This window comes from Lynx canadensis, chromosome A2 (assembly GCF_007474595.2).
Source record: "Lynx canadensis isolate LIC74 chromosome A2, mLynCan4.pri.v2, whole genome shotgun sequence".
Classification (NCBI taxonomy): Eukaryota; Metazoa; Chordata; class Mammalia; order Carnivora; family Felidae; genus Lynx; species Lynx canadensis.
Window position 1 is genome coordinate 143,244,309 of NC_044304.2, and position 26,460 is coordinate 143,270,768.

The 26,460-nt window shown below is 38.1% G+C and overlaps 1 protein-coding gene across 1 annotated transcript in view; it reads right to left on the bottom strand.

Annotated features, from left to right (window-relative positions):
* Positions 1-5,495: 5,495 nt before the first annotated feature.
* The window catches only part of LOC116737956 (metabotropic glutamate receptor 8-like), a 63,695-nt gene continuing 42,730 nt past the window's right edge, over positions 5,496-26,460 (bottom strand). Inside the window, exons 5-6 of the mRNA XM_032592504.1 lie at positions 7,485-7,570; positions 5,496-5,666 (exon numbers count right to left, since the gene is read on the bottom strand). Of these exons, the coding sequence (XP_032448395.1) occupies positions 5,496-5,666; positions 7,485-7,570 (257 nt within the window). The remainder of the gene's footprint in view (positions 5,667-7,484; positions 7,571-26,460) is intronic.

Consider the following 26,460-nt stretch of genomic DNA (forward strand, 5'->3'; position numbering starts at 1 on the left):
TTTCTCAGCACCAAAGGAAATATTAGGAGCATTAACTCTTTTTACTGCTAAGACTCTGTTTAGGTCACCCGAAGCAGCAGTACTGTAAAGGACCCTCTGTTTTAAAATTAAGGATACCAGTGCCTAAACCTGTTTAGTACAGTGTTATTAAAGTTATATGGAAAGAAAAAGGAAGACCCTCATCTTCTTTTGAAACCACATTAACATTTTGAAACTGCATTATTCTTCTCAGCAGATAAAACATTTAAGGTCAGAACTGTGCTAGAATATCCAGATTCCCTGCAGTTGGTTTTCTGCCACTGAAACCTCAAAACTAGATATTCTCAGCAGTGCACTGCATATATTACACAGGTGCATCAAAGATTTATAACTCTTCTTGGTCCACCTCCGGGGAGCATTTCATCATCGAAGAAAATAACTAAACTCATTTGAGCCCCTCTTTAATTTTTAAAATGAAAATCTATATCCATCAGGCATATGTCAGAGATTTTAGAGGGAGAAAACTAAGATAACTTTTCCAAAATTCTTTTTTTAAACACAATTACAAAGTACTCAGATTATAAAAAATTTTCAGAGTAATAAAAAGAATCTACCAAGTAGTTACCAAGTGCCTACTATCATGCTCTATATTTAGACTCTCTACTATGGTTTAAAACACACACACACACACACACACACACACACACACACACACACACACACACACACACACACACACGCACACAGAGTTTGAGAGATAATTTTTCCTCTTCTGACATATATTACTATTGTTTCACCTGTGATAACTTTCATTGAGGAGCACTTTCAACCTAAATTGTGTCTGCATAGTGCACTCAATTTGGCTTTTTGATGAAAATGACAAGTCAATTCAAAAACAACCTGCATATTTTTTTTCCTTTATCTGAGCAAATCTACTGAGCGTATTAGTTTCCTTTAAGACAGAGAAACCTCTACTATATCTTAGCTTAATAAAAGAAAAACTGACGTTAATAACTGAGTGGGAAAACCAGCTGATAGTTATAAACTGCATTATCAAGTATTAGCCCAAATGTTTTGTATATATTACTTAACTCCCACAAACCCTTATAAGGTAGTACTACTGTTATCTCTGTTTCCCATCTGGGGAAACTAACATTCAGAGAGTGAAGTAACTTTCTCAAAGTTACAAAGCTAGGATCTGAATGCCAGAAGTCAAGACCCAGAGTCAAATGCCCAACCAATGTAATACACACTTAAGCCTAAGACACACTTACATGAGTATGAGCAGAGAACTATTATTAATTCAACCTAATGGGATGTAACTAAGGGTAAATAAGCCAACAATGTGAATATGTCAGTTCCTGACCTCACCTTTTCCAGAGCTGTGTTTTGTCTTAAGCAGCTGTCTCTATGTCCAGGTTCTCAACGTAACAACCTCTCTGAGACAAAAAAAAATTCTTCCATACTCTCAAAAAATAATTGGCTTCACCTATTCCAAATATGTCAAACATTTGCCAACTATCATCACAAATATATGAAAATTCAAATAGTTTTCAAAGCTTTACATTTCTTCTAAGTCAATAGTTTGTAAAAATTCTGCAATTAACAAACAGTCTTATTTGGGCACTGATTTATAATGGGTTAGCCCTGTTAGGATAATTAGAAAATAAATGAATAAATAAATATAAATGTAAAATTTGCCTGCATACTTTTTTTGTTTGTTTGCTTCTGATGAAGTGTCAGTCACTTTCATTCCTGAAATATCATTTGTATTGTTAAATTATCTTCTTTTAAGCTCTGACAGTCACATGGAATTCTTTAGCTGGATAGCTAGCATGCTTTCAAAATTAACATGTCACCATTCTTGAAGCTTTCAAATGTGTTCAGATTAAATACATTTTAGTGCCCATACAGGAATGTGTGACTCAGGGTAAAATACAACTTTTGAAATAATACATTTTCTGGGGTCCCTGGGTGGCTCAGTCAGTTAAATTTCTGACTATTGATTTCGGCTCAGGTCATGATCTCATGGTTCCTGAGATTGAGCCCTGAATAGGGCTCTGTGCTGACTGTGCAAAGCCTGCCTGGGATTCTCTCTTTCTCCCTCTCTCTGCCTCTCCCCTGCTCGCTCTCTCTCTCCCTCTCTCAAAATAAGTAAATAAACATTAAAAAATTTAAAAATAAATGATACATTTTCTGACAAATATCCAGATGTGACTCCTTTTACTCAGCAAATCCTAACCCCAATCATCAAATTTAGAAGTCACCCAACCCACCTGCTCAATTTTACTGTTAAAGAGGCTCAGACCCTGAGAAAAAACATGACTTGTCCAACTAGAATCTTGAATCCTGATTTTTTTGTAATTGCTGTTATTTTTATACTGAGCATACTATGAGCCAGCCACCATAGCAAGTGTTTTACTGTATCATCTCATTTAATCCTCAAAACAATCCTGTAAGGTAAGCATTATCCCACAAATGAGGAAAGTGAAGCTCAGGGTGGCAAACCCATTCATCTAGGTTTATGCACTGAAAGCGTGAGAATCCCAACACATGCCTTCTTCACTCTGAATTCCCTGGTTTTAGTCAGCTTCTCTAGAGCAATGCTCTTGCTATGTCACTCACTTTCCTCCTATGAATGCAAACTGTATAAACATAGAAATACATTTGACCATTTTAACTATTAAATACTTCATGTTATAGTGTTTTCCACAACAGAATTAATGTATTAAAATGTTTAACAACCACATACTTTGCAGAAATGCTTTGAATCCTTAAATAGTTCCAACTTGTAAACTATATCTACAAATCATAAGGTAGCCATGCACTTTGTTATGTTTTGTGTTCTATGTGTCAGTAATTGGATTCCATGTATTTGGATTCTATCAAACTGTTTATTAAGTTGTCCGGTGCCTCTTTTCCTGAATCACCACAGATATTATCACTATAAACCAGCATCTTTCAAAATTTGTTTCAAATATTTTAGTAGCTGTCAAAAAAATCTCAAAAATAATTCATTTATTTCATTTTTATTTTGGAAATCTGCATGTTCTGTATATTAATTTAAATTAGTGATGGGTTAAAAAGAGCTGTAAAGTAAGTTTTAAAATAGAATAGTATTACAACTATAAGTAACCACAGAGGGTAAAACCAACAGGAAAAAGCATTAAAGGGCCAGAATACTAGGAAGAACTTAAAGGTAGTAAGCAATATGAACTTCCTCACCTACGTAAAATCAAAGAATTTGAGATAACCACAGAGGCAGCTGTGTAAACCTCAATAGTTCCTCCATGTTGATGTAGCCCTAATATTAGAAACCTTTCCCAAGAGCACTCCAATTTAAGCAGTGACTATAGCTATGAACAAACAATTATATGTTCCTCATCATGGCCAAAATGCATCATGTGGGCCATCTACACAATCAATTGTTCAGCAATCCAATTCATCTCAATAAGACAGCATTAATAAAGAATTAGGTCAACTATTGTCTGGTTATATCATGCATAATAAATTATCAACTATTTCTCAAAAATGTCTCCATCTTTTCCTCTGTGGATATTGCCCTAGGTCAGACAATGCCACCTCTCACCTCAATTATTGTATTTTAATGGGTCTCCCTATCTCCAATCTCATCAACCCCACATTACACTTTAATGACTTTTCATCACCTTGAGAATAACTAGAAACTCCTTTCTGTGCTTGGCCATTGCCTCCATCTCCAGTTACGTTGGCCACTCTCTCATGGGAGGCCTACTTTCCAGCCGTGTGAATTGAATGCTCCCAGATCCAACACACGCTCCTCCCTTTTTGTGTGATGTTTCCCCTGAACAGAATGCTCCTCTTTCCTCCTCCATTTGGAGGACTTCTCCTTTGACACTCTACTCATACTTTATCTACCCTCCCCCCCCAAGTAAAACTTTCCATGACCTTCCTTCCCCAGGCTGAGTTGCTCCTCCTCTGTGCTCCCTTTGCAATACTACCAAACCACTTAGTCTATAATAGCATTTGCTATCTCCCCAACAGGACAATTTCATAAGGCCAGAGACTGTCTTATTCATCTTTATGTCCCAGTATCTGGCTCAATGCCTGACACATGGAAAATGCTCAATCAATGTTTGTTGAAATGGTGAATAAATGAAATACATTAGTACTTCCCCAAAGTGCCTGAACTTAAGAATCACTTGGGTCCTAATTAAAAATGCAGATCCCTAAACTAATCCCTTAGAGATTCATATTGATCAGTTTGGAATGGGGCAAAAGATTTTGAATGTTTATCAAGTATTCCAAGTGATTTTCATGAGGATAAATGAGGAAATGAGAGAATTATTGTAGTCATTTAATCATGAGAAATAAGAAAATCTATGTCTTTCACAAAATAGATCTGTCCTTGGTTTGCCTCTTTTTGAAATATCCATGGGAACATACCTCCCCATTTACCTGGTACCTATCTGTGTTGGGCAAGTTGAAAAAATAAGTTTTTCATCATACAAAATTAAGGGCATGAGAATAATCTATCCTTAGTTCAAACTATAAGCTCAGCAAGGGGCTTGGTTATGATTTCAACACTGTTTGTATTCTTTCAGCCAGTGTTTTCAATGTGGCCTAAAAATGTCATGACTTAGAGTAGTTATTTGTAGAATTGCTTTAAAATTTTATCTAAACCACTGTAATTTCACACCTGGCATTGAAACTACCTAGTTTGCCTGCATGAACTCCACTTACTTGATGATTATACAGTACTTGCTGAAACTAACTTAGTGTGCAATGTTTTACTCTTTAACACTAGGAACATAAACTTGTTCAAAGAGAAGACTATGCTCCATATTGTCACCTACTCAGCATACTTAACTCCTTAATCCTTGCAATAATCTTTTCACCTCCACCACTGAAAAGAAACTGTTCTTTTAAAGATCACTAATAATCTCTGAATTGTCAAATCTAACAAACTTAGCAGTACCAGTTTGCCTCTGAACTAACAGTGCAAGGCAAGTCTTTCTTCAACATTCATTCCTGGTTTTCCCACTCAGCTACTTTTGGGTCTGCTTTGCTAATTTTTATTTATTTATTTATTTATTTATTCATTCATTCATTCATTCATTCATTCATTGTTTCTCCTGCTTCTAAATGTTTGATTCCATTTTAGAATCTAAACTTGTTTGTCTGGAAGTTCTTCCAAATTTGCAAGCTGTTTGGATCTTCCCACACAATATTCCTCTCCATGTGTCCTATGGTCTAGATGAGCACTAGTTCCATGCAGATTTTAAATTAATAAATATTGAAAGAAATTAGAAATTCAACTCCTCAGCCACATGATCCACATGTCAAGTGTTCAATAACCATATATAGCCAGTGGCTACCATATTGTACGACACATTTATAGAACATCTGCATTTTGACAAGAAGTTCTATCTAGCAATGCTAATTTAGGCAGCTGGACTACTTGTCTCTCTCACCTCTAAGTTTTAGTTCATTCCTCTCCCTCTACCTGGAATGCTGTCCACCCACTCTATCACTTCCTAGTCAAATAAGACCCCTTCTTTAAGATTCACGCTAAATATTTGCCTGTCTCCAAAATCTTTACCAATCACTCCAGCTGAAGGTGCTACAGCTCTATTACAAACGTTCTTTGCACCACTCTTGCCCATGTTGCTTTGTTCTATTGTTATTGGTGTGAATGTCTGCTCTCCCTGATTAAAGATTAAAATGTCTGAAGAGTTGATATTTGCCAACTGTCACTGAGTACTTTCCATGTACTAAAGCTAAGTGCTTGATGTTTCTCAGATCCTTACAACTCCCCTGTGAAATAGATAGTGTTTACCATATTAACGTTAAGGAATTGGATTTAAAATGATGATGTCATTGGCCAAATGAAAGTTTGAGACGGGAGGTCACAGGGTGATGAGCTCTGAATCACTCCATGTCCATGCTGTCTAACTTCAAAGTCCATACCCTTGATCACTGGGACACACTGCTTCCTCCATCTCATTCACCATATCAATGCCCACCCCATATGCTTAATATTAGGCATAGCTCCATTGGTGAGTGAGTGAATACATGAATAAATGCCTTAAGTGTATAAGGTAATTTATAGTTCATAAAACTTGTTGATAGGCATAATTCATTTCCATCTGATTTCCCCCAACAGCTCTGAGGCTGCTCTACAGGAAACATTAGCTCCATTTCACAGAGGCTGAAAGAGTTCAGAGACTTCCTAAAGTTCACATTGCTATTTAGTGATAGGGATAGGACCTCAGCCCTATCTGGAACCCTTCTGCCTCCAAGTTCTATCAACCTTTCTTTCGAACCCCCTGAGGTTTCAAAACTCATCAATAATCACCAAAGATTCAAAGCGTCAGATCTCAATCTACTATTTTCTACTTGCCCTTTTTATTCTTTAAAAAACATGATAATGAGGCTTAATTGTTTATGTCTATGAGAGGGGGAGAGGCAGTTTAGTTAAGTTTTCAGTGTTGGTTAAATAGCCACATATTTAGATATTTATCATATTGTTTTTGCCCTAACCCCATTAAAATAACTTGCTTGTATTAAACAAAAATTCTGGGAATGTTAATTAGCAATTTAGCTATGAATATGCATGATTATTTTTAAGTCCACTAATAATATGCATGGGTCTTATCTGTAATTATATCTGCATGTTCTTTTTTCCCCCCTCTCTTTCCTTCAGGAAAGCCATTTAAAGTGCATCTGGGAAATGTTTGAAAAATTAATTCTATTACTCTTATTTTCCAGAATTTTCTTAAATGTTTTATGGCTATAATTATTTTTTCCTTCTCAAGGCAAAGCAATATATCACAACATACAGTATCATATTTGTTGACAAAATGTGAGATTCAAGGAATTAATTTTATACCAGTTAGACAACAGAAGAAAAAGTTACATTGTATTTTCTTTATTATATTAATTTTCTAATATACTTAAACAGTTTTCCATCTTGTCTTGTGTTTGCAATTACACTTAAGAGTGAGTATCATACTTCCATTTATTTATTAATTTATCTATCTTGGAGCCTCATGTATTTTTGTGTATATATAAAGTTAAATTAGGGGTAAGATATAGAAGGATTACATTCACCTATTTTGAATGCCTTTTCTTTGTCATGATGCAGATTCTTTATAAAAATTATCTTACATAACCCAAAAAGGAGTCTTAAAAATAATTTGTCCAAGACAACCCTGCCAGAAAATGGCAAAGGTCAGTTTCAAATCCAGGCCTGCCTAATTCCAAGGTCTATAACCTTTTCAGTATAAATGACCAAATGACTGAATGGATGAATATTAAATGAAAGTCCTCTTGTGTAAAACATAAATGTGCCTGATATCTATTCACTAAAATTTTTATTAAGTGAATGAATGAATGGCTAGAATTTAACACATATTAGCTCATTTACCACCCCCCCCCAAAAGAGAACAGTTTCAAATAAACATTCAGAAGGAATACACGATTAGAAAAACATTTCAGCAATGATAGGGCTTTTATAGGATTACTCTCCCAAGTTCAATAGTCTTAATGCAGAAGCGATTTGCTTGAAGCCTATAGTGCCCTTGGATTTCAAGTTGAGGAGGCTGATTATCTGGAAACAGAAAATTAAGTATCTAAAATATTGTTAAATAAATAGATTGAACTGAAATTAGCCTCTGAGGACTTTAAGTGCTTCCACATAAAATCCAAGAGATAGAAAGAAGAATGATGTTCACTACAACAAAATATTACCTTAACTCCAAATTTAACTTCTGCAATTTGATCTAATTTTACATCAAGGCATATGGGCCCTCCACATGTGAAGAGCTTACACTAACTTAAAGCAAATGCATCATATGGACAAGAATGCAAACTCAAATACTAGTGATATTTCTTTTGCTATTTTTCGTTCCTTGTTTCCCATACCTGCAGCCACAATGCAAATCTAGCTCCAGTCACTTTACCACTGGCTTATTTTAAAAGCCTTGTAACTCTTCTCCCTGCCATCAACTTTTCTTCCCACTTCCACTCTTCCTGCAAATGGCTGCTAGAAAAATCTTCCCCAAAGACAGCTTTTATCACAAGTTCAAAACCTATCACAATTCCCTAAAGCCTGGTATATAAACAGACTCTTAAAGTCTTCCTCCTCTCACCACCCTAGTCTCTCATGTCTCCTTGGGGTGGATTCTACATTAGTTAATAAAAGAAAAAAATCAAATTTCTTATCTGTGCCTTTTGGCACGGTAGTGATCCTAATTTAGAGCTGCTAAACCTGCTTTGCAAATTATCTTTGACATATTTTCATCTGGGTATACTATCAGTCTGTGTATTAGTCAGGGTCCCAGAAGGAGCCAAAATTCATCCCAGATGGTTCAAATGAAGAGATATTAATGAAGGAGCTGTTTACCAAATTGTAGACAGAGTTAAGGAACAAACAAGATGGTGAAGCATCCAGAGACCAGCAACAGTGAGATGACAATACTACTGACAGGGGTGAGAGACAAGGAAAGGAGGTAGCATTTCCCCAGGAGCTGGGGAAGCAGGAAGCATGGAAAAGGGTGGCCTAGAGAGAATGATAGCCTGAAAGGGCACCACCACAGCCAGGGCACAGGGTCAAAGCAGGACATAGATAGGAAACATCCCACATCTATCTCCTTTCACCTTCCAATATCCTTCTAGTGCCTTCCATTGGCCAAACCCAAGATAAAGACAAAGGAAAGAGAATCTTGGTCATGCAGTCTTCAAAGGTCAGCTTCCCAGGACTCAGAGAGGACACAGAAAGGTGGCAAATGGGTGGGAACAATTCAGGTGGAGAACTTGCACGCTCTCCAGCTAAGCTGTCGCCTGCTGAAGGGTGGCAATTTCTGAGATCACCAGCATCCAGAGTGAGGAAACAGCTACAAACCTCATTGAAATTGCAGCTATGTGTTGCTTTGAGCAATTTCATTTACTTAGAGGTTCAGCTTCCTTATCTCTAATATGAGAATAATACTCCATTTATAGACTTATTCTGAATATTAAAATAAAAATGTATAAAAAATACAGAGTACAATAAGCACTAAATAAATGGTAACTACTATTACTGACTAAATGAAAACTAGTCAGTATAATAAAACTGACTCATAAAACCTCTCATAATAAAAGAATGAACCATCAAAGATAAGAATCAATGCATGTTAGTGGTCACATTTGTAGCTCACCTCCACCCTGCATTATCTTGCCTTAAAAAATATGGCAGGACATCTTTAGAACTTGGCAAGCAGACTATTTTATTTTACACTAGTGACTTGGATGCCATTTCTTTTCCTCCTCTCAGTAACAGACGGTGCCCTGGACAGAAGACAGCAGTGACATCTGCAGCCCCAAGGGAGAAGGGTCAGCACAAATTTTAATTTTGTTTTTGGTTTGGGGCTTTAAGTACACAAACAGATTTTTTTTCCTCCCTGTCAGTTTGCATCTAGCTTTGTATCTGACATTTTTAATGCTTTATGTATTTGGATTAACCCAGAAATTTACAGCTCTAGGTTTTTGCTTATTTTGCTTTATGTCTCTAATTCAACCTCCTTGATTTAAAAAAAAAAAAAAGGCACAAGAAAATGTGCAAAAGTATTCTGGCTGTCATTTCTGTATCACTAAACATGTTAGGAAGAAGCCATTCTGCTTTTTGAACTTCTTCTGATTACAAATTGTTAGCATTTGAATATTTTAAATAATAAGATATAAGAATACTAGGAATAGCCTATAAAAATCTATGGGCAATTTGACTCCACTAGAAAAAGGAACTTAAAAGCTGAGAGGAGAACATTTATAAAGATTGTATGTTATATTTAGTAGAAAGGAACAAGAATCTACACTGATCTCTGCTATAAGAAGTATTAATAAACAAACAAACAAACAAACAAATAAATAAATAAATAAATAAATAGGAAAAGAGAGAAAGAGAGAGGGAAGGAAGGAGAAAGGAAGTTAGGAAAGAAGGAAAGAGAAAGAAACACGGAGAGAAGGAGGGAGGGAAGGAGGGAAGGAAGAATGCAGGAAGGCAGGAAGGGAGAGAAGGAGGGAGGAAGGAAGGGAAGATGGAAGGGAGGAAGGAAGGAAGGAAGGAAGGAAGGAAGGAAGGAAGGAAGGAAGGAAGGAAGGAAAGAAAAGGTTTTATTTTTAGAAGGTCAAGTATCTGTACTGGGAACAATTTGATCCTTCTGAGTTCAATTTCAGGAGAATTTCTGTAATAGGAGACTTTACTGATGTTTGAATGTTGTGGCTACGTTTGGGAATAAAAATTTCCTACTCAGGCATCCCACAGAGAAAAAGCATCTATCCTTAAGAATATAAAACAGTATCCTCATTACTGAGACACTGTCCAATCTCAATGGTATTTGTAGTTTCTCTATGCCCTGGGGCAGTCTTCAAAGGTCAAAGAGAACACTAAAGGCTATGTCCATAAGATAATTAGATCAAAATAGACCCAAAGGCTGGCCTCAGGTAGCATTTCTAATGAGAGTCAGTCACAGGGCAATAAAAACTACATGTCATGCCCAAATGTTCTCCTTGGTCAAGAAGGGACTGACTAGATAGAATCAGAACCCAAGGGTCATTTCTGATTGGCCTGAATCCAAAACACCACAACAAAATTCAAGAAGCTTCATAGACAAATAATTACACAGCTAATTTAGGTGTTTGGATTAGATAAATGATTCAAAGTCCCCTTCATCTTCTTAGATGTGATTATTCTAACCAAGATAAATATTCTGAATTTACAATAGAATATTGAGCCTCACTTCAACCGTGGAATGGATAAAAGAAAGTAAACAAACTGGGTCTTCTTTTATTTTGAAGGCAGAAAGACAAATAGAATGGTATGCCTACATCATTCAGACTAGTAGACCACATTAACAGCAATATACAGTAAGATAAGGAGATATATGGGATTTCTGGTCCTGGTTCCTTTCTCTGGCCCTTAGACAAATTACTTATTCCAACTGATTCCAGTTTCCTAACCTGTAAAAAATGGATACTGGATAAATAATCTGTTATATTTCTTCCAAATCTACAAAAAAGTTAGTGTTTTATGTACCAAGAAGGATAATTGCAGACCTATATTCTGATGAGGCTGCATTTCAGGTGGATTTGCAGCAGCCAAATGAGTACACAAAAATTCTAACACCAGATAAAAGAAGGACTCAGCCAGAATCATGCCAAGTCGAAGAAGCCAACTCAGAGAGACAAAAGAAATTCTTTGACAAAAAATAAATCATGTCTGAAATTATATTGTTGATGTATTCCACACCTATCTGTTGGATATATGTCCAAAAACTTGGTTGAGAGAGAGAGAAAGAGAGAGAGAGAGAGAGAGAGAGAGAGAGAATCAATAGAGATATGGAAAGGTAAGACATTTTTCAACCATATATTCTAAAAATCCAATTGTATGAAAATATGTATATCTAATTAAAAAATAAAAATCAGATTAAAGACAATATAGACAGTTTAGCAAGAAAGATCAAGTGTGTCTGTCATAAGATCCTACACAGCAAGAAAATAAGCTATGATTTTTATACTCCACTCCCTAGAATTTGGTTAAAAATCATCATCCTCATAAGCACTGGTTAACAATATGGAAGCAGTCATTTACTAATGCAATATATTAAGAACAAAATGCACATACACAAAAACTGTATCTAAATTGACTGAGTCATATAGGAATATGTCCTTAAAAGATGGATACGTGGGAACACTTTGCACAACCAACCCTGAATGCCACTCATCAGTGGATTAAATAAAGAAAATTAAAGAAAAAAAAACTGAATAGGCAGATTGATAGGTCAAAGATAGAAATACTTATATAGGAAATTCATAAATAAATAAAAACTAAGCAACCTAAATACTTTTTCAACCAACCACTGGATATCAGTAGCTAAATAAATGTTTCACTTTTTCTTTTGTCTTTCTTCATCATTTTAAAGGAAAATGGGGGCACCTGGGTGGCTCAGTTGGCCAGTTGTCCAACTCTTGATTTCAGCTCAGGTCATGATCTTGCAGTTCCTGAGACTGAGCCCTGCATCACACTCTGTGCTGACAGTACAGACCCTGCTTGGGATTCTCTCTCTCCCTGTCTCTCTGCCCCTCACCCACTCATGTTTGCTTTCTCTCAAAAATAAACAAACTTAAAAAAAATTAAAATTAGGGTGCCTGGGTGACTCAGTCAGTTACACTTCTGACTCTTGACTTTGGCTCAGGTCATGATCTCACAGTTTGTGAGTTTGAACCCTGCTTTGGGCTCTGTGCTGACAGTGCAGAGCCTGCTTGGGATATTCATTCATTCTCTCTCTCTCTCTCTCTCTCTCTCTCTCTCTCAAAATAAATTAATAAACTTTAAAAATATTTAAAATAAAAATAAAAGTTCCTAACAAGAGGTAGCCATCAACATGGAAAGGAGTACAAAATAAGTCCTAGATTACCTCCCAATCCCACCCAGCTCCTTCCTGTCCTCTGTACCCTTAGAATATCCAGAGGAGCAAGTACCCTAGCCCTAACTGTCTTAATCAGCACTTAAATATCTTTCACAGATCCAGGAGATAAAGAGCTAGAAAAAGAGCCCAACTCTTTCAAGATAAGCAGGGGAATCTGTTGCTGTCTTCCATAGCAGGAAATCATGGGACATTTAAGCATAAGAAACAGAGAGCAAACTTAGCCTTAATAGAGAAATTAGGTGATGATTTCATAAGCAAATTGGATTTAATTTTTAATTATAGAATACATTTACTAATTCAAGAATGGGTTTAAACCCTCAGGGATTAGGAGTGGCATGGGGTGTGGGGGCATTTCTAGCTATCATCTATCTTCAAATATAGCTTTTCTGAAACACAATGAGGAAACCTAATTTGTAATAATAATAAAGGTTCTTATATGAAACCAAAGGCAAGCTTGTTTTTTTTCCCTTGGAAATGTAAGCTTTTGAAGGGCAGGGGGCTGCGTTTTCTTATCCTTTGTGGCACTTGGCACAATATCATTTCTCTCAAGGTGCCTTATAAATAGCATGGGGTGATTATAATGGTACAGTCTTCATCCTACTCTCTATAACCACAAGTAACCCTGTTCAGATACAATGATGTTCTGCTTTACGTAAGTTGTATCATTCCAAAACAGGGTCTCTATCTATCATGAAGCCACAGCAGATGTTGTAACACAGAGACATTGATGATAGGGTCATGCTGCATGTTAACATAAATTGTAAAATTAAATCTGAGCTTCTCCACATTATTGACAAGAATTACATATACCCTTTGTGATACCCATTAGTTCCTCCTAAGATCAGTTAAGTACTCACACCAACAAATGAAGAAAACAGAGCAGTAAAATGCCAGATTATACTTCTCAGAGAAGTATAATTTTATACTTCTTAGAGAAAAATATGTAGTATAAACAGATTTCACTAATTTCTGAGTAGTCCACATGAATTCATTAATGCCTACAGAATGATAGCATGGTAACATAAGTGCAAAGTCACTGAATATTTATTTTTCTAAAAACACTTCATAGTTTGTCTTATAGAGTCAAAAGTTTGTTATCCAAAAATACATATACATTACATATGGAGACTTTCTTGAGTAACACCCTCCCATCTCTAGGTTACTACAGTTTGTATGCTGCCAGTTTCCTAGGTAATAAAATACATAAAATGTGAAGTTAAACTTTGATGTTTGCCTGGCATTTATTCTGAGTGGCAATGAATGAGTGTCCCAGAGAAGTAGAGAAAAGGGCCAAAGACATTCAAGAGATCTGGATGCTAAGAGCCTAGTGGATTAAGACTATTTGGGTGTCTCCAAAAAGAAGCTTTCAATCTGGACCCTGAAATGAGGATGGGATATACCTGAAAATCAATCCAAGAGAGACTATTTTTTTAAGGAAAAAAAAAATCAACTGGAGATAGATACCTAAAACTTAGGAAGTAAAACCTGTAGCCTTACAACTTATTCTATAAGGACAGACTGAATAATGGGATTATGTGTACTTTACAAACGTATACAGTGTTTGCCTGGAGATCTCCTTGAGGTAAACTGACTCTAGACTTACACTCACCATGTGAAAGATAATAAGTACTGAGCTTCCCAGAGAACCCTCAGGGGGCAAAGTTCCCTGGCCACAGGGTTGTGGTCCTTGAGGAACACTGGAGTTCTTGTGTGGGTAGAAAGTCACCAATGACAGAACACACTCCGTGTGTCCATCTTTGAGAGGGAGAGGAGGGGGTGGCGATGAGAAACTATGCTGAGTTTGCCTCTCTTTTGACAAATCTTTGTCTCTGCTGATATATCAAAACTATTATCATCATTGGAGTGCCTGGATGGCTCAGTCAGTTAAGTGTCTGACTTTGGCTCAGATCGTGATCTTGCTGTTCGTGGGTTCAAGCCCCACGTCGGGCTCTGTGCTGACAGCTCAGATCCTGGAGCCTGCTTCAGATTCTGTGTCTCCCTCTCTCTCTGCCTCTTCCCTGCTCGCACTCTGTCTCTATCTCTCAAAATGAATAAATGTAAAAAAAATTAAAAATAAACAAATAAAAAGTATTATCATCATCGTGACCCTCATCTACAATGATACCTGAGTATTCACACACTTCCTAACTCTGTCTATACTTACCCCAAATACATAGTAAAGTTATTAAGAGTTGGAAGAACAAATTGTTTGCCCTTCCTCATAATCATCTGTCCTAAAAGGTCATTTAAACATTTAATCAAACCTGAGGCCCTTCAGGAAAGGATGTGAGTCATGCAGCCAGCATAGCGGGCTGTAGTGGGCTTTGTGTCAGTCTTAGGGATGATGTAGCCTGATCCCACAAAAAAAAAAAAAAAAAAAAAAATCGGTAGCAGGGACATTTTCTGTCAGGAGGCCCAGGAGAAAAAGCTAAACAGTTTTCTGGACTGCACTGAATAAAACCTTCATACCAATTAATAAAAATCCTCTGGGAAGCAAGCAGCCTAAATTCCCAGAATGCTGGCCATGTATTGAAATGTACACTAATGCTCCTGAAGAAAGAGGGGGGGTAGGTGGACATCCTAAACCAATATGAATTATTTGTTTTTCTGCTACTGCGAATCAGCTACACCACTGCTCCCTTTCATAGGTACAAATACACAAAAGACGGCTTTTGTTTCCATAAAAGTAGCTCAGACAAATGACACTCTTCAGTGTGCTGAACCCAAAGCTGGCAACCAGCCCATTCTCCGCACTCCGATCTGCTGGTACATTTCACTTTCACAGCTATCAGGCTGCTTCAGACCTGCACCCTCACTCTGACTAGGGACAAAGAGAAGATCACGATGGAAATCCTTCTATGTGCTGCTAATAAGCCTATTTAGAGTCATTGAGAAAGCCTCATTTTGCACCAATAAAAGCCTTCATGAGTTCTACTGAATCAGTAAAACCCAAGTGTTTCTATGCACTCCCTGTCCTCATTTTACATCACTATGAGAGGTGAAGCTCAGCAAAATGTTGGATACAATGACCTCTAAGTTTCCTTCCTTCTCTAAGGTCCCCTGATTCTCTGTTGGCTGGTGGGATTTGAATTTTATTTAAATTATCACATACTCTGATGGATTCCTGAGCCTTTCTTCTGTTTTAGATAATCTCACTGTGGTCTGCTGAATCGGCATGTTTGGAATCCTGGATCTCTCTTGGCAAAGAACTGAATATTGCTCCTGTCTCACTGCTTAGCTAATATTGCATATATTCTTTCTGAAAAAGATCTGGGTAAGAAACAGATGTAGAGCTACTTTTTTAAGGAAAAAAAAAATAAAAAAACCTCCCATAGCAAAGAAAGCTAGGGAAAGCTTTGGTGTTTCATGAACCATGAACAAAAGGGAAATTCAAACCAACATTTTAATGCCCTTAATGAAAGACATTAATCATTTTCCCAAATGAAAATCTACAATTCTAACCATTGATCAGTGATGTAAGCAAATGAACCCATAGCTGAAAGGTTCTGTATGGGTCAATGGTTTAATGGAAAGTAATACAGGGGTGAAATGACATCACTGTTGGTTAGAATACTACCTCCTTCCCAGCAAACAGCCAAGTCAGCTCACTGTTGGGACACAGTGGAGAGGTGTATAAAGAAAAGAATTTTCTAAAAACAATACAAGTTCTACATGTAAGCTCAATGTTTTAGCTATAAAGCATTTTGGTAACGTAAGAGAGAACCAGAGCCATAGGAATGGACTTCATAAAAGGTCCACTGATAACAACCACCACTAGAGACGGTAAAATTCCTATCTAGAGACAGGAAAAATTAGCATTCAGCAAGAATTTTTAGAGGTTAAATTACTTGCCCAAGATCACGCAGCTAAGATGCAGTGCTTGAGTGTCTACCAATGGGGCTGAGAATTTTACTGGACACAGAAAACATAATAGAACATCTACTTCCTCTTAGGTCTTATGATTTAGTTGATAAAGTTGCAAGCCCTTTGAACAGGTTTTCACTTACACTGCAAAGAAAAATCTTTGCTAAAGTACTGTCTGCCTGGATGGCAAGTAGCACACCACCACCATCTGTAAGATAATATTTTTGTAGACTAGAGAGCATGTTGCTTAAAGGAACTCAGAGGCGAATTATTTTGATAAATTAAGGAGCATTCTCATAGAAATATGTTGGTGAAATATCGCTGAAAAGCTGTGTATCATTTTAATTTTAATAAATCAAATCACAAGTCACTGACTGGGAAGTTAGTATTTAAGAAACCTGTGGTGAATCCACTTAATATAAACAATTTGTCTGTATTACAAATATTAACCTCCTGATTTTAGCATTTTAATTTTTTTCATATCTTCTTCAAATGAGGGATGTTCATGTCATGTTAAATAAATCATTTTCACTTATTGATAATACATTATATTTGTTAGGATGCTTTCAGATGCAAATAATAGAAAATGCAATGCAAAATAGCTTTAAAATTGAAAGGATTTATTATTATCTCCTATCACAAGAATGGAAGGGCATTCCAGGGCTGGCCAATTCAGATGTTCAAAGATGTCAGCAGTGATGAGGCTCTATTTTCCTACTGTGCTATCATCAACATGATTTTCCTTCTGCACGCCCAGGCACCAATTGGTTATAACAATAACCAGAACAAAAGGACTTCTCTGCTCCTACTCCCTGAAGGGTCCTGGAAGACTTCCCCTTCTATTTCCTTGACCAAAATCATATTACAAGTTACTCTTTCAAGCAAGCACTGGCAAGCAAGATAGGACCATCATAATTAGACCAGGCCAGTCAGAATTAACTGAGCTACATGGAGTTACACTAAAACAAAATTGTGGCTCTATACGTCTGTCAATCTAAACCTCTACTGTCTGATATGACAGAGACTAGCCACAGGTGGCTATTGACATTTAAATGTAAATCAAATAAAATTAAATAAAGTGTAAAATTCATTTTTTTAGTTGCACTAGCCATATTTCAAGTAACCAGTAGTCACATGTGGCTAGTGGCTACTCCTTTGGACAACACAGATATAGAAAACTGCTCTCATCACAGAAAGGTCTACTGGATGGTGCTATCCTAGGAGAAAGGGAAACTGCTCTTGGATAAGTAAGCAACAGTACCTGCTGCACTCGCTATGTAGTAGGTAGTGAACTTTATGCATACGATCTCCTCATATCTTCCCCCATATTATTATCATATGCTAGTCTGCATGCTGGTTTTGCTAAGTAAGGATGGGGAAACTCAATTAGAGGCATCTTGAACTAGCTCACATACCTGCAGGAAGGGCACAGTTAAAGTCTTGATCACAGTCAGAACTCTTTCCATTTGTCATCTCTGTTCTGTCTACGTGCCAGTATCATTCTCCCAGAGCAACTTTCTCCTCAAGGTGACAATCTCCCCAGCTTCATATCTCAGAGCACTGCCTCCTACCATTCTCTCAAGAGGCACTGAGCTTCCTTCAGTTCCAGTTTTAAATAACCCTTGGAAGGACTCTGATGGTCCAGATTGAGTCAGGCATCCAACCTTAAACCAATCAATTGTAGCTACAGAGACACTGGGGAAGGAATTAGTGTTGTAGATCAGAGATATGTCCTAAGGGGGTCTACCTATAGAGTCTGAGAACAATTACCAGAAAACCTGGAATTTTAGGGTCATTTCTTCAACACATCTCTAAAGGCCGAGTCCTTTGACTTCCAACTCCAGCCTTCTACAATTTGCTCTCCAGATACTTGCTGGGTCTGTTTCACCCAGTCTTATTTAAAGGCTAATAGTCCCAACTTTCTCATTACAACAAGACCTCTTTTCTCAGCTTCAGCCTCACATAACCAACTAATTAGATATCTTTTATGTCCATCCACTTCTCTCCATCCCCAGTGCAGTGTGGCCATCATAACCTGGGCCATTCTCATCTCTAGAGGAAGTACTATAATATCTAACTGGTTTCCTTTGCTCAGTGCTATGCCTCACCAGCATTAGGCTAAAACCAGAATAATCTTTATAAAGTGGGAATCTGATTATTTCACTGATATGATTTAAATCTTTTAGTGTCATGGGGAACCTGGATGGCTCAGTTGGTTAAGTGTCCAAGTTTGGCTCAGGTCCTGATCTCATGGTTTGCGACTTCAAGCCCTGCATCAGGCTCCACACTGATAGTGCAGAGCCTGCTTGGGATTCTCTGTCTCCCTTTCTCTCTGCCCCTGTCCCACTCTTGCTCTCTATCAAAATAAACAAATAAACTTTAAAAAATTAAAAAAAAAAACTTTTAGTGCCTACTCATTGCTTCTCAAAACAAACCTCAACTCCCTCATGAGGCATATAAAATCTTACCTGACCAGTCCCTTGGCTAGGTCCCTATCCTTCTCTCTTACTATTTTCCCACCCTACTTTCTACCACAGCCATACTGAACTTGTCATTTCCTCAGACTACTCTCCTTTCTCTTGTGTGCTGACCTTTGTGCTTCCCTCTATTTGAAACAACAATCTTATTGATCACCTCTTCATCTTGTCTAAATTCTGCTCATGTTCTACTCTCAACTTAAATGACACCATCTTCGGGGCGCCTGGGTGGCGCAGTCGGTTAAGCGTCCGACTTCAGCCAGGTCACGATCTCGCGGTCCGTGAGTTCGAGCCCCGCGTCGGGCTCTGGGCTGATGGCTCAGAGCCTGGAGCCTGTTTCCGATTCTGTGTCTCCCTCTCTCTCTGCCCCTCCCCCGTTCATGCTCTGTCTCTCTCTGTCCCAAAAATAAATAAACGTTGAAAAAAAAAATTTAAAAAAAAAATGACACCATCTTCTCTACACTACATTAGGTCTCCCTGATATATCCACTCCATTCACCAACCACAACACATGTCATTGCAGGGACATGACTCAATTATTTACTTTCTCAATTAAATTGTAAGCCCCATGAGGGCAAAGACCATTTCTGTGTTGTTCACCAACTGCCCTGGACATCTACTAGACAGTGTCTGACAAAGAGTAGATAATACATAAGCTGAATTGAATTCATTCTTCATTCAACAAATACCCTAAGGAAGCCCTATTTTTTCCAGATGCCATCCTATGCACTGGGATGCAACAGAGAAAAAACAAAGTCCTTGCTTTCATGAAGCCTGTGTTCTTGTGGAGAAAGAAAACCAACAACACACTAATAAACTAATAAATATGATTACACTGAATAAACAAATGTATTCTCAACTGACATTCTCTATCATGTTTTCCAAATTATCTTTTTTCTGTTACCTTATCGGAAGTAATACACATACACAATATTTCCCCCCACATAATATAAATGTAGTTTTTAAACATATTTATTTATTATTTATTTTTGAGAGAGAGAGAAAGAGGGGCAGAGAGGAAGACAGGGAATCCCAAGCAGGCTCTTTGAGACATAGGTCCCAAACTCATGAATGGAGAGTTAATTTTATTCTTAAATTATGGTAAAGACCCTTTTAATATATCCATTTGAATTGAATTTTTTGTTTCATTAAAAATACACAAAAATTAATTCCAACAATTAAAATATTTGCCAGCCAAATGTATGCCAAATTAGGCCTCAGCAACATGTCTACATGAATGTAGAGCAAGAGAACAATTTGACCATCATTTCTGACCATTAAACTAATTTAACAAATGTTTAATGCTAAGCATATTCTTAGTCCTGAGGATACAGGCCCTGTCTACTAAAAATTTATAGATTAATCACTGAATATTTTCATTATCTTTTTATAAGATATAAACTCTTTGAGGAGAGGGAGGGAGATTTTTAGTATGAGACAGTTTTAATAAATGCCACAACTAACCAAAAATAAGACTCTCCAGGAAGTCTTCTCAATGAGCCTTAGTAAACTCTGATCACACCTCATTTTATGTCTCTTTTGTCTTAATGTATCCAATTTATTATTCAGCTAGATAGTTCTTCTTGATTGGATGTGTTCCTAGGAGTTTATGGTAAATCTCTTCTATCTCATCAAGTCATAAAGCCATGTGATTCCCTCAAATCCCATGGGTTTAAAGGAATCCCAAGGTAAAGCTTCTTGGAAAATATTCCTTTTATAATACAAATAATTAGCCCCTTTCATGTAACTGTTTTGTACTCTTTTCAGGGAGCAGGGGGAAAGATATTAAATTCTCTTAATGTTGAGCCATCTATATATCCTTTCTTTTTTTGTTTTGTTGTAATGAATTGTTTCCCTCAACTGAAGTTTCTTTTTTTTTTTATGTTAGGTTTGTTTTTGAGAGAGAGAGAGACAGAGACAGAGACAGAGACAGAGACAGAGACAGAGGTGAGTGGGAGAGGGGCAGGGAGAGAAGGTGACAAAATCCAAAGCAGGCTCCAGACTCTGAGCTGTCAGCACAGAGCCCAATGCGGGGCTTGAACCCACAAACCATGAGATCATGGCCTGAGCTGAAGTCAGATGCTTAACCAACTGAGCCACCTAAGTGACCCTCAATTGAAGTTTAATAATCATTGAGGGAAAGATCATTTCTTCTAATGTTTTCTGTGTTTTTCTCCCCCTCCCTCAGCTTCACTGACCTAAGTCTTACTGTAATGTTTCAAATAATTGGTTCTCAAAAGCGCTTAACTGTCCCTTGATTGTTTATATTTTCTTTTCCATTTCTGAGTCCTTCAGGGCAGTATTCCAGAGATCACGTTCATCCAGATTTGTGTGACTCTCAACTGATCAAGCTAAGGTCAGAGTCCATTGTATGCTTTGCAGAAAGGGTTTCCTAGACTTCTAAATTCATTTTGGCTCTGTAGAATGGGTGTTTCTCTGTCTTAAGTTATTACCTGAAAAATGTGAGAGTTGATGTGCCCTTGAAGTTTACTCTAATCAGAGGGTACTTGTTACACTTTTATAGAAGTATAGAAATTCCAGTAGTATTGGTGCTTCTCAGACCAAGAGCATCAGTCTGAGCTCCTTAGTAGTCAAGGAGCTTCACAAAGAGGAAATACTTAAGCTTCAGTGATCACTGGGGAAACATTTAGGCTACTATACCAGGAAAAATAGTGGACTGGATCTGTACAACCCAGACCCTCATTAGGAAAGGCGTTCTGAGCAGGAGAGGATTGAGGAAAGAAACAAGTGTCAAATGGATTTAAGTCCTACCATCACCTACAGGTAGCTACAGGGCTTTGGACAACTCACTTAGACCAGATGGGCCTCAATTTCCTTCTCTTTTCTGAAAAAAAAATAATTGGGCAAAATGATCTGTATGGACCTTTCCAACTCCTTTACTCTATGTGCATTTATAACTGACAGTATAATTTCTTTAAGTTTTCAGAGTATTTTTGGTTCCTGATTTGGCAAACTTTGCAATCTACACTACAGATTTTGGAGATACAGGTGCATCTGTGTACATTTCTTTAAATTTAGTAATTAAGCTTCCCACTTTCAAATTTCCTAATGAGGACACACACACACACACACACACACACACACACACACACACACACTTCTAATATGGAAGCTCAGAAGTGGTATAAATAAGTCATTCTGGGATTTCTGCTATTTTACTCAGTAAGAACAAGAGCATATGGGCCAACAGCCACCTCATGGTGCTAATGTAAAGACATTGCCACCCAAAGAGTTTTCCTCTAAGCAAGGGGCATACAAGGGTGGCAGAACATATTTTGACACAGGGAAAGTTATCTTAGTTTCCCTTCACTCTGGGTCACCAAATCAAATTGTCTAAATCCATCCTTCGTCTTAACTACCCAACTTACTCACATGGTCTCCATGAGTCCTGGGTGAATGGGTAAAAGCTTCCACCTTCTATAGCCTCTCAAAGCAAATACAGGACTGTGGAGAGGTAGTTACACCTGAAAAGCTACCTAGTTAGTAATTCTGGCACTAGAAAATAAATTGAAAAAAAAAAGGAAAAGAAATTGACAGGCCTTTCAGGGAGCTAATTATTGAGCCTGCTATTTGGTTCACTGATAGAACTGCTTGTTTGTGGGAAGAAACATATTTATGCATTGCTTTTTCCATTACCACTATTTCTATCATCATAAATAAGAATCAATAGGCCATTTCAAGCAGCATATGTTCACCACCATTTAGCATTGGAGTGTCAGCCATATGCAGGCTAGGCAGCAGTGCCCCAACCTCCTGGCTAAGGATTAAAACCCAACAGACAAGGAAAGCACTTCAAATGCCGGGAGACAGTGTGAATGTCTGTGCGAGCAATTTGAGGGCAAAAGCGGTCCTTTCTTTGTCTCTGTATCTGTAGCACAGTGTCTGGCACAAGACAGGTCATCCAAAATGAATAAACAAGTGAATGAAGGGGTGAGTGAGGCAAAAGAAGGTTTGAAGATGCTACATGGAGCCCACTGGATTTATTGGCCTGGTCACGGATGTTGTTTTGATCAGGGCAGAGAGAGCTATCCACAAGGCCAGAACACAGTATGAGCCAAGAGGGAGCCTGCCTTTGGGGAGCAGCTTGACTGTACGTACCCCGGTCCCTGCAATATTCACTGTCAGGCCTCACTATGAAGATGAGAAATCAGAATGACAGCCATAAAAAAAAGTCAAGCAAGACCTCAAAAGAAAAACTCCCCACTGCCCATGAAATTCTTGCTGGACCAAAAAAAGGTAGATTGGGGACTAAGGCAGAGAGAAGATAGGAAAAAGAAAAAAGTGAGGTGTTGGAGGGGAAAGTGGAAGAGGAGCTTAGGCAGAGGCCAGAGTGGGGTAACGGGGATGTGAAACCCAGTGCAAGGACAGGCAGAGATGATGAAGACCCACATTTTTGCAGGGAGGCTGTGGGCATCTGGGTTGTGAGGAGTGAAGAGGCATTAAAGCTGAGAGTAGAAGAAGAGAGGGAGGAGGAAAAGGAGAGAGAGGTCAGATAAACGTCTATAAAACAACACCCATCACCACTGAGAACAAGTACAAAAGAATCCTTTTTTTCTTCTTGAGAAAGACAAAGGGAATTTTAAGTAGGATTAAGTAGTAGTAGCTTTCCGAACTCAGCAGCTCTCAGAAGCAATAATAACCACATAAATAGCTAAGTGGATGGTAGGAATCGCTTCACTTTGGAATCTGGCCAGCATATCAAAGTTAACAGTAATATCACATCTTTCTGAAAGCTTTCCTGAGATTCTAGGGGGGAAAATCATCTCAGAAAACTGTTTGCACCAAGTTAATTTTAGGAAGAGGATGCTCCTCACTGCTTGAAGACATTCTATCTCCTGAAAATTGATAAGACAGAAGCCCTACCCTGCTGGGAAGCACTCTTTTATCCATGTAAATACATTGCCAGTATCACCCCCAATGGAAGCGAATAATTACGTTCACGGATTATCAAGGCCTAATGTAAAATTTTACTCAGAATATAACCCACAAATGATACCCTAAATGCAGCAAAAAGTCCCTCATAGATATCCTCTTTCACACAGTTCTCTAACTTTTTGACTCACTGAGGATGGTTAAACACGAACTCTGTAAAGGCCAAATTTTGAAACACAGATATCTGTATACATTCATTTCTGAATTTGGTGGGACTGGAAAAATGGAAATATAAATAATTTTCGAACCCTGGACACCTCTACTCCGTGAATACCCATAGATTTTCCTTCTTAATTTGACCACTGACGTGTTAGATCATCTTTCCTCCCCCAAAACAGAGATGAAAACTGCGTTTTGATGGTAATTTGGGGCACAAACATCTTCTCTCAACATCTGGAAATATTCACGTGTTACCACTTCAAGAAAATTAACTTAGAACATTGCATAATTTATTTCTTTCCCACCCAGAGACAAGTTATTTCAGTATCACTCACAATGGAATTTGCAGGAAAATCTGTTTACTGATCCTGTTTCCTAAGAGTGCACTTGCCCTAGCACTTGGAGTAAACACCATTTTAAAGGAACTGGACATAGGTCTTACTGACAGACTTTTACAATTTTAGCCAAATAAATAAAAGGAATATGAAGCAGACATGCCATCAAGTGTGGACTATACCACAACCTCAGTCAGTATTATGCCTGAAATAAGTATCAGATATACACCATCTACAGATGCTAAAAGGATGTCAACATACATCAACTTTGTTTTTTATTTATTTTTATTTTTTTAATGTTTATTTATTTTTAAGAGAGAGAGAGAACAGGGGAGGGGCAGAGAGAGGGAGACACAGAATCCAAAGCAGGCTCCCGGCTCTGAGCACAGAGACGGACGTGGGGCTGGGACCCACAGACTGAGATCATGACCTGAGCCAAAGTTGGACGCTTAACTGGCTGAGCCACCCAGGTACCCCTCAAACCCCTAATAAGAGTTTAGAGAAACTTGTTATTCTGAAAACAAGTCTATTAAGAAGTTATGATTACTTTATAACTAATTTCCTAGTTATTAGTTATAAATACATAAAACGAAGTTCATCCACTTCATTACTTCATTGAATGGCAGACTTTCATTAGTATGATCTAAATGATAGGATGTGACTGCACACAGACAGTAACATTCAGAAGTCAGAATTAAGCACAATGTAAAATATACCTGAATGAAAACACAGAAGGTACTCCATAAACTCCCCTTTCAAATCCTTCTATAAACTGGACCTTCTTTATTTCCCATTATTCCTTAACATGCACCCTTCTTTCCAGTAAGCTGGACCTCTTCACTGCCCTTCGTACACATCTCCATGGCCTGTGCTACTCTGTGTCTTTGCCCTGCTGCTGGCCCATCTTCTCCCTCATCTTGATGTTCTCTCTTAAATCTTTCTTATCAAACTCTCACCTCTTCCGTGAAGTTTTGAATTTTCCAACCTGAACTTACAGTCATACATCTTCTGAAGTTCCACAATATCTATGTCCAAATTTAGCTTTTAATGATGGGATTTTTCCTCCTCTGCTCATATACGATTTTACATGTACCTTTTTTTCCCCCTAACTAAATCACATTATTTAAAGGTAACACCTCCCTCTTGATACCTCTCCTAAAGTTTCTGTCAAGATCCTATCCCACAGCTAATTTTTACTCCTTCTGATTGCTATTTTTATCTGACAAGATGCTCAAATGTGCCCTATCCTAAACGAAACATGTGTAACCCCACTTCTTTCTTTCTGAAGGGTTTTACCATACCTTTCTTTCCTTGCCAAACTTTTTTAAAAAAATCCTTCTTTCCTCCCCTTCCTCTATTCCAGCTCTATCTCAGAACCTCACGATCTGAGTCTGTCACCCTCCTGATTCCTCAGCCATACCTCTCAGCAGCACTGAAACTGCACGCACCCCATCTTTTCTCCTGCACGCTGGGAGGGCATGTCCTTCCCCAAACCCATCATGTTCTGCTGCCCTTCCTGATTCTTCTCCTAGAATCTTCAGTTATCATCCCTCAGCTCTGCTCCAAAAAGTTCTGGCAACTGCATCCCTGCCCTTGCCTTTAACTTCCAAGTCTCCATCTGCCACACACGAACCTGTATTATTAGTGCTGAATTCTCCGTGGGGTCTCAGACCTTATGCTGCCACCTGCTGGGCAGTTCCATGGGGCTATCTCAAAAACAAATTCAAGTTTGTCCCCTCCCCAACCTACCATTCATTGTCTTCTCTGCGAACTAATTACATTACCTTTTTCCTAGTCCTAGCTGGTAGAGATTTTACATTCAGAATCTCCATTGCTTACCCCCACCCCACTGTTAGTCACTCACCATATACTTGCTGTAAATACTACTTTCCAGGACTTTTTTCCTCTGTGTTCTGCCCTGATTTGCACATCCTTGTTTAGGCTGTGACTGCCTATCACCAGGACTACTGGAAGGGCCCTGACTAATCTTTCACCTTCCTCTCTCCTGATCTGCAATCCTCCTCATACTTATGCCAGAAAAATCTGTTTGAAACAGGTATCTGAGCAACGCCCTAGACAAAAAGCCTCGAATAATTCTATTCTATAGGTAGAATAAAACCCAAAATCCCCAGCTCTGGGGTTTCTGGAAAGAACTTGAAGAACTTGCATGACACAACCCCAGCCACTCTCCCTCTTACTTACTATCCTCCCTCAATCACTCCAGCCGCCTCACTCACTCCAGCCCCC